This window comes from Chrysochloris asiatica, unplaced genomic scaffold (genome assembly GCF_000296735.1).
Source record: "Chrysochloris asiatica unplaced genomic scaffold, ChrAsi1.0 scaffold00207, whole genome shotgun sequence".
Classification (NCBI taxonomy): domain Eukaryota; kingdom Metazoa; phylum Chordata; class Mammalia; order Afrosoricida; family Chrysochloridae; genus Chrysochloris; species Chrysochloris asiatica.
This window is the reverse complement of record NW_006408725.1, coordinates 3,194,015-3,202,914: the sequence shown is the minus strand read 5'-3', so window position 1 is coordinate 3,202,914 and position 8,900 is coordinate 3,194,015. Positions and strand designations below refer to the sequence as shown.

The window sequence follows — 8,900 nt, the reverse complement described above, 5'->3', positions numbered from 1 at the left end:
CCTCACTTTCTTGAAATATTTCAATTTTTATTCCATCAATTCCTGGTGCCTTGTTCTTTGCCAATTCCTTCAATGCACCTTGGACTTCTTCCTTCAGTATCATTGGTTCTTGGTCATGTGCTACCTTTTGAAACTGTTGAACATTAGCCATTTCCTTTTGATACAGTGACTCTGTGTAATTCCTTCCATCTTCTTTTGATGTTTTCTGCATCATTCAATAATTTGCCCAGAGAATCCTTCAGTAACATAAGTAGAAGCTTGATTTTTTTTCTTCAGTTCCCCCAGTTTGAGAAATGCTAAGCGTGTTCTTCCTTTTTGGTTTTCTGACTCTAGATCTTTGCACATTTTGTTGTAATATTTGACTTTATCTTCTCCAGCTGACCTTTGAAATTTCCTGTTCAGCTCTTGGACCTCCTCATTTCTTCCATTTGCTTTAGCATCTCTGTGCTAAAAAAGTTTCAATGTTTCTTCTGACATCCTTTTTGATCTTCTTTCTTATCTTCTTAATGACATTTTGCTTTCTTTCTGTATGATGTTCTTGATGTCATCCCACAACTCTTCTGGTCTTCAGTCTTTTGTGTTTAATGTTTCAAATCTGTTCTTCAGATGATCTCTAAATTCAGGTGGGATATATTCAAGGTCATATTTTTGCTCTCATGGACTTGTTTTCATTTTCTTCAGCTTCAGTTTCAATTTGCATATGAGCACTTGATGGTCTGTTCCACAATCTGCCCCTGGCCTTGTTTTGACTGATGATATGGAACTTTTCCATCGTCTCTTTTTGTAGATGTAGTCAATTTGATTTCTATGTATTCCATCTGGTGAGGTCCATGTGTATAATCGTGTCTTATGCCGTCTGAAGAAGATATTTGCAATGAATAAATCATTGACTTTGCAGAATTCTATCATGCGATCTCCAGCATCATTTCTATTACCAAGGCCATGTTTTCCAAACTACTGATCCTTCCTCTTTGTACCCAACCTTTGTGTTCCAATGACCTGTAATGATCGATACAACTTGATTGCATGTTTGATCAATTTCAGATTGAAGAAGCTGATAGAATTCTTCTATTTCATCTTCACTGACTTTAGTGGTTGGTACATAAATTTGAATAATAGTGGTATTAATTGGTCTTCTCTGTAGGCCCATGTATGTTAGGGAGCTTTTTAACACATTAACGCTTTAAGTTCTAGGGCCAGAGATGATCTCAAGATAATTTACAACCACTTGCTCTACCCTGTGTTTTCATGGAATCAGTTAATGAGAATAATTTTACTCCCATCAAATTAATGTGTATTCTGCTCCCCACTCACATTGGCAATTATAGTAATATTGTCTATAAATCCTTAATTGTCTTCCATTACAGTCTCATCTTTCATCCTAAAGGTTAAAGAATGGAGGTGGTAGGTTAGTTTTCTAGACAATCCAGAAAAACAACACTGTCAATCTGGGAGAACTTTCATTGCACTGAGCAGTTAAAATATCTCTGTTCCTAATGTTAGAACTTTGCTAATGTTGGACCAACTCTCTTATATTTTAACGTACTAAGAAGGAGCACTGGTGGTACCAAGGTTAAGCACTCAGCTGCTAACTGAAAGGTTGACAGTTCACACCCACCCAGCCACTCTGCAGTTTTCTAAAGAGAAAAACCTGTGATATGCTACTTAAAGACTACAGCCAAGAAAAGCCTATGGGAGCTCAGAGTCTACTACATAGTGCCCAATAGCAAATACGTGAACACTGTACTAAGGCAAAAGTAGAACGACATCTTTCTCTCACTGTTGATTCTCCTTGCCCATGTGCCTCTGAAGCCTGGCATCAGTCATCCTTTCTTTCCTCCTCCCTTGTGGTGACTGCAGAATGGTGGAGGGGTTGGAGAACAGAATGGGAAATTATACACTGCCCTCTGAGATAAAGTGGCTGTTACCAGGTAATCTTCAAGGACTTGGGAATTTAGCTACTTTTGTAAGGAGGATATTTATTCCCAAAACTGCAAAATTGTTTAAGAAATTAAAAAAACAAAACTTTTTAGTGCGAATTGGGTGAAGGTTTACTGAGTAAACCAGTTTTACACTAAAAAATTCCTACACATTTTGTTTCTTCTCATTGATCGCAATTGCCACAATGTAACATCACTGATCCCACTTCCTCCCTGTTTTCATTCCTCCTTTCCTAGCCCTTCTGAACTTTGTGCTTGGGTAAATGCTGCCCTTGTGATGTCAAATGGTGGATTAGTCCAGTGTGCCGATCTGATCTGACTAGTGTCATTGTATTTTGAATAGAGAAGGAATAGAATCAATGTCATGTGAATTTAGTGACGGTTAGCTGGTGAACCCTGATGTGTAACCAGTGGTGAGAAAAGCAGTGAGGTTGTTTTTAAATTTTGGAGTCATTTCTGTACAAGATCTCAAACTGATAACTTGAAAACTTGCATGCCCCTACTGTGGGAATCAGTGTGGGGCAAACAGGAAACAGATAATGGGCAGTGAGTCTAATTACAGTTATGCCAACAATGAGACCAGAGCCCGGAAAGTCAGAGCATCTGACTGTAACATTTAGTCTTCACTTGTAAAACGTCTCCCAACATGCTTTTAGCCAACTCACCAAGACTTTATGTTTCTAAAACTAGTTGTTAGACTGGTCCTTTGAAACATGAAGATTCTTTTTCCTGCAGAGATAATGTTAGAAACAGGAAATAGTTTCCCAGGCTAACTCCCCCATAACTTTTCTAATACAAAATGTAAAAGATGCATTTGCAGAAATATAAGTCAAAAACAATAAAGCTGCATATGAAAGGGTTTCAGAAACTTCGTGGCAATGATGTGATAAGCCAAAAAAACCTATTTAAAAAAACAACAAAAATTGCTGTGTAGTCGGTTCCAGCACACGGTAACCCTATGTGTTAAAGAGTAGAACTGCTCCATAGAGTTTCCTTGCTGCAATTTTGTTTTAGAAACAGATTGCCAGGCATTTTTTCTGTGAACCATCAACCTTTAGGTTGGTAAAACAACAACAACAAATCCAACTAAATCTACTGCCATTGAGTTGCTTCTGATTCATAGCAACTCTATGTAGGAGTTCCAAGACTGTATATCTTTATGAGAGCAGCTAGCCTCATCTTTCTCTAGCAGAGTGACTTGTAGGTTTGAATCATGGACCTTATAATTAGCAACCCAAAGCCTAACCCATTGTGTGCGTGAGACTTCTTTCTAGCTGTTGTTGTAGCTAAGGGCTATAGAGTTGGTTCCTACGCATAGCAACCCTGTATAGGGTTTCCAAGGACCGACTGGTGAATTTGAACCTTTCAGTTCAAACCGACCTTGCTGTCTAGTGCATTATCCCACAGCTCCGCACCAGGGCTCCTTCCTTATTAGTGGTGGTGGTGGTGGTGTGCCGTGGAGTCAGTGTCTTTTTTTAGTAGTCAAAATGTAAATTCTTTGTCCATATCAACAGGAGTCAAAGTCAAAAATCCAATTGTATGTACTAAAACCACTGGCCTTCTGATGAATAGAATTCCGTTCTTTCCTTGGTTGGAAGAATTGTTCACCTAAACGCCATACTGGTTTAGAATAGGACACGAAACTGAGCAGAAACTAAAACTTTGAGAAACTAAAACTTGCGCCTTTAGTTCTTCTCCCCCGCCACCACCAAAATAAACCCTCTTAGTGGGGACAGACTGTTACTCATTTATTGCTGTGTGTTTCATTGTTCCTAAAAGAAAAATATATTTATAGGAAGATACACAAATGGGAACTGAAATTAGTTCAGATTTGATTCTCCTTGCTCAAATGTATACGGCCCATGACATCAATAGGCTAAATTTTGGAAGAGAGATTTAAAAAGTCATTGCTCTGTTGTTTTATCTAAGTGTTATCGCTTCAGTTCTGACTCTTAGTGACCATGCATAGGCTTTTCGGGGAGTAGTTGGTGGGTTTGAATCACTGGCCTTGTGGTTAGCTGTCCAGTATTTTTCCTACCAATTTCATACCAGGGCCTCAATTGCTAACACTGGAAAGATTTCAAACAATAATTGAGCACCAAGTATTGGACTGTGGCTTAAATAATAAGGAGTCCTGGTGTGGCACCCTAGAATAAGCACTTGACTGCGAGGTTGGTTTGAACCGCAATGTGGGCAGTTTGAATGCACCAGCTGCTCCTCAGAAAACCTATAGAGGGTCACTATGAATCACAACCGACTCAATGGCACTTAACAACATTTTCTTATTTAGTAGTTTTATCAACCCAATGAGGAAGACACAATTATATTCTTTTACAGATGAAGAAATTGTGGTTCAGAGAGAATAAATATCTGTTCAAAGACATGCTGCAAACAGAACTTGAACTTGGCTCAGATGATTCTGGAGCTCTACGTTATAGTCAAGAAGCACTGCCGGTGCTGTGAGTTTACTATTGGGCTGTTAACCATAAGGTCAGGGGTTCAAACCCACCTCACCAGCTTCTCTGCAACAGAAAGATTAAGTTGTCGGCTCCCATAGAGATTGACAGCCTTGGAAACCCTATGGAACAGTTAGAATCTACACTGTCCTCCAGGGTCACTAAGAGTCAGACTCAACTCGATGACAGTGAATGTGTTTTAGCTTGGTATTTGCCTCCAAATTACACTGTCTTCTCAAAGTTCTCTCTGTCTCTCTCTTTTTGCTTTCATTTCCTCTGGAGTTAAACTCTGCAATTCATTCACTTATCCACTTACTAATATTGTAGTATTTTTCTAAAAGAAGATTAAGAGTTTAGGAAATATATTCAACTTTACTGCCATCAAGTTGACTCTGACCCTATGGAATAGACTAGAACTGCTCCACATGGTTTAGGGACTGTAAATGTTTTAGGGGGTGGACAACTTCATCTTTCTTCTGAGAAGCAGTTGGTGGGTTTGAACTGGTAACCTTCAATTAGCAGCCCAATGCTTAACCCACTACACCACTAGGGCTCCTTTTATTCAAAATAGCAAATTAAAATTAATATGAAAGAAAAGAAGGTAAAAGCTTCTTATTGTTAGGTAATGTCGAGTTGGTGGCTTCAAATCATAGCAACTCTATGTGCAACATAACAAAAGACTGCCCAGTCCTGTGCCATCCTCACAGTTGTTAATGAGTCCATTGTTGTGAATCCATCATATTGGGGGTCTTCCTCTTATTGCTACTCCTTCACTTTATCAAGCATGAAGATCCGCTCCAGGTACTGATCCCTCCTAACAACATGTCCAAAGAATGAGAGGTGAAGTCTTATCATCTTTGTATCTGGGGATCATTCCGGCTACACTTTTTCCAAGATAGTTGTTTGTTCTTCTGACAGTCCATGGTAATTTCAATATTATTTTCCAAAACCGTAATTCGAATGCATCAATTTTTCTGCAATCTTCCTTATTCATTATCCAACTTTCACATGTATATTAATCTATTGAAAATACCATGGTCAGACACACCTCAGTCCTCAAACTGACATCTTTGATCTTTAACGCTTTAAAGAGGTCTTTTGCAGCAGATTTGCCAAATGCAATGCATCATCACTTGATTTCTGACTGCTTCTTGCCCATAGAATCCTTCAATATTTCAAGTCAAGGTTTGTGCTTTTTCTTGAGTTTTTTCAGTTTGAAAATGTTTTGCTTGTTGAGCAAATGTTGAGAAATGTTGAGCATGTTCTTTCCTTTTGACTTTCTAATTTCAGGTCTTTGCCCATTTCATTATGAGACTGTGTCTTCTCAAGTCAGCCTTTGGAATTTTCTGTTTAGATCTTTCACTTTCTCATTCCTTCCATTTGTTTTGGCTTCTGCATGCTCAAGAGTAAGTTTCAGAGTTTTTCCTGATATCCAATTTGGTTTTACTTTCCTACATTAAAAAAAAAACCTTTTATTTTCTTCATGTATAAGGTTTTTTATTTTTTAAAGTTTTATTGTGAATTATGTGACAGTTTACATGGGAGAACATCAGTTTTACATTCATCCTATCATATATTGTTTCATTGCCATGGTTACAATCCCCTCCATGCATCACCAATCAATGAAAGGGTAAATCCTAAGTCTGCTTCCCCCCTCTGTCCCCTGCTGGTTGTCAGTACAGAGCCCCTCTCCCTCCCAGGGTCCTGAGTCCCCAGCTGCTCCATCTCGGGGATCACTGCCTCTCTGGGTAGGGTTCCACTCTCCACTCTTGTCCCTTCATGGTTCCAGGGAACTCCGCTCCTAGCCTGCAAAGTTAATCACTCCCCTCCTTGCCACAAAATGTCTACTTTTGCATTTACAACCTTCACAATCAGTCCTGGTAACAATTATTCACCCTTGTATCCCAAGAGACCTATCCGCATTTCCTTCAATCAGTCCCGCCTAGACTGATTAGATACTACTTAGTGGAGATTCTACCTTCCTCCATGCCTTCTCGCTCTAGGTTCCCTCTTGGAAGCTTGTATGCCAGTCACTTCTTGCCTTTGTAGTCCCCCCCACCCCCATTTTGGACAGCCAATGTCCAAGTTGCCCATACTTGTCTACTCTGTGTATGGAGGGGCTCAATGACTGGATGATCAGAGCTTAACTAGAAGAAGAAAGAAGGGGAAAGAAAGAGCAATCTGATGCAATTTGATGAACTTGACCTACATTTATGGATGCAGTAGCTCAAAAAAGGGAACAAATCTTTACAGCCTGTATAAAGTTCTTGATGTCATCCTACAACTCTTCTGGTTTTTGGTTAAGAGTGTTTAATATATTAAATCTATTCTTGAGATGGTCTCTAAATTCAGGTGGAACATATTTAATGTCTGTGTAGTGCTGTAGAATAAGCACTGGACTGCAAGGTCAGTTTGAACTATAAGATTGGTGGTTCAAACTTATCAGCCACTCCTCAGAAACCTTATACAAGGTTTATATGAGTTGGGACTGACTTGACGGCGCTTAAGAACAACAACAACACAACAAATATTTAAGGTCATATTTAGACTCTTGTGAACTTATTTTAATTTTCTTCAGCTTCAGCCTGAACTTGCATATGAGCTTCTCCATCATCTCTTCCCACAGATGTAGTGAATTTGATTCCTCCATCTGGTAAGGTCCACATATATAGTCATCTTTTAAGTTGCTGAAAAAAGATATTTGCAATGAAGACCTTTTGGTCATGCAATTCTGTCATGAGATCTCCTGCATCATTTCTATTACCAAAATCATATTTTCCAACTACTGATCCTTCCTCTTTGTTCCCAACCTTTGCATTACTATGACCAATAATGATCAGTACACCTTGATTTCATGTTTGATCAATTTCAGACTGAAGAAGTTGGTAGAATTCTTCAGTTTTATCATCACTGGCATAGGGATTGGTGTGTAAATTTGCATTATAGTGGTATTAACAGGTCTTGCTTGTAGGTCTGTGAATATTATCTTATCACAAACAGCACCATACTTCAAGATAGATCTTGGAATGCTCTTTTGGATGATGAATGTGAAGCCATTCCTCTTCAATTTGTCACTACTGGCATAGTAAACCATATGATTGTATGATTTAAGATGGCCAATACCGATCCATTTTAACTCACTAATATCCAGGATAATGATGTTTATGTGTTCTGTTTCATTTGAACAATTAACAATTTTCCTAGATTCATACTTAGTACATTCCATATTCTGATTATTAGTGGATATTTATAGCTGTTTCTTCCCATTTTGAGTTGTGCCACATCAGCTAATGAAGATCTCAAAAGCTTTGTTCCATTTACACCATTAAGGCGAACTCTTCTTTAAGGGTGCAGTTCTTCCCCAGTCATATTTTGAGTATCTTCCAGCCTGAGGGGTCCATCTTCAGGCAGTGTATCAGACAATGTTCTATCATCATTCATGAGGGTTTCGGTAACTCACCACTCAGAAATGGTCTGCCTTCTTTCTTCCTGGTGTGGAGTCAGATTCAACTCAATGGCAGTGGGTTTGTATTTTTCGGGGTGCCATAGGTTGGCACTTGACCTCAAGGTCGGTTTTAACTGCAAGGTTGGCGGTTCAAACTCACCAGCTGCTCCTCCTCAGAAACCCTATACAGGGTCATTATAAGTCAGAACCGGCTCTATGGCATTTAACAACAGCTGGAAGTTGGTTTTAGTCTGGAACCTCCACTGAAACGTGTCCCATGGGTAACCCAGTCAGTATTTAAAATACCAGCAGCGAAGCTGCCCGAATCACAGTAACACAGCTGCCACAGTATGCTAACTGACAGACTAGTGATGGGGTAAAAGTTTAGGCTACAAAAATAATAGCCAGGAGTGAAGTTAGGACCCTAAAACATGTGTCACAAAATCCTATACAGCAGAGGGCCTCAGATCAGTCTCTGAGTTTCCTTACAGCCAGTGAAAAGAAGAGACATAACTAATGAGGGTAGTGGTGGTTGTTGTTATGTGCCGTGGAGTCGGTTCCGACTCATAGCAACCCTGTACAGGGTTTCTGAGGCTGTAAATCTTTACGGGAACAGAAAGTCTCATCTTTCTCCTGTGGAACAGCTGGTAGTTTCCAACTGCTGACCTTAAGGTTCGCAGCCTGATTCGTAACCACTATGCTACCAGAGCTCCTTAATTAATGAGGGTACTCACTGTAATTTTAAGACAAAAAAAAAAAAAAAAATACCCCATCATTTACTCAGATGAGGCTGTGCAATTCCTACCACTAAGACCAGGGAAATTCTTGTGAATTCCCATAGAGAAGATACTGTGTGACTTAATGACATATGTTCTTATAGTTCTAACAGCTAAGTCTTTTAGGGAAGAATTGGCAGGTAGCATGAGATGGCAGGTCAGGAAGAGTTATGCAAATAAATGGGCATATTGGGTCTGACCACCTAGACGTCTGTCTTTATGAGCAGGACCCACAATAGAACTGGACTCTGAGAAGTTGGCCTCTGCATCAATAGGTCTGTTC

General features: G+C 39.4%; 1 protein-coding gene across 1 annotated transcript in view; it reads left to right on the top strand.

Annotated features, from left to right (window-relative positions):
• Positions 1 to 5,180: 5,180 nt before the first annotated feature.
• Positions 5,181 to 8,900, top strand: part of SELP (selectin P (granule membrane protein 140kDa, antigen CD62)) — a 133,713-nt gene continuing 129,993 nt past the window's right edge. Inside the window, exon 1 of the mRNA XM_006872655.1 lies at positions 5,181 to 5,197. Within this exon, the coding sequence (XP_006872717.1) occupies positions 5,181 to 5,197 (17 nt within the window). The remainder of the gene's footprint in view (positions 5,198 to 8,900) is intronic.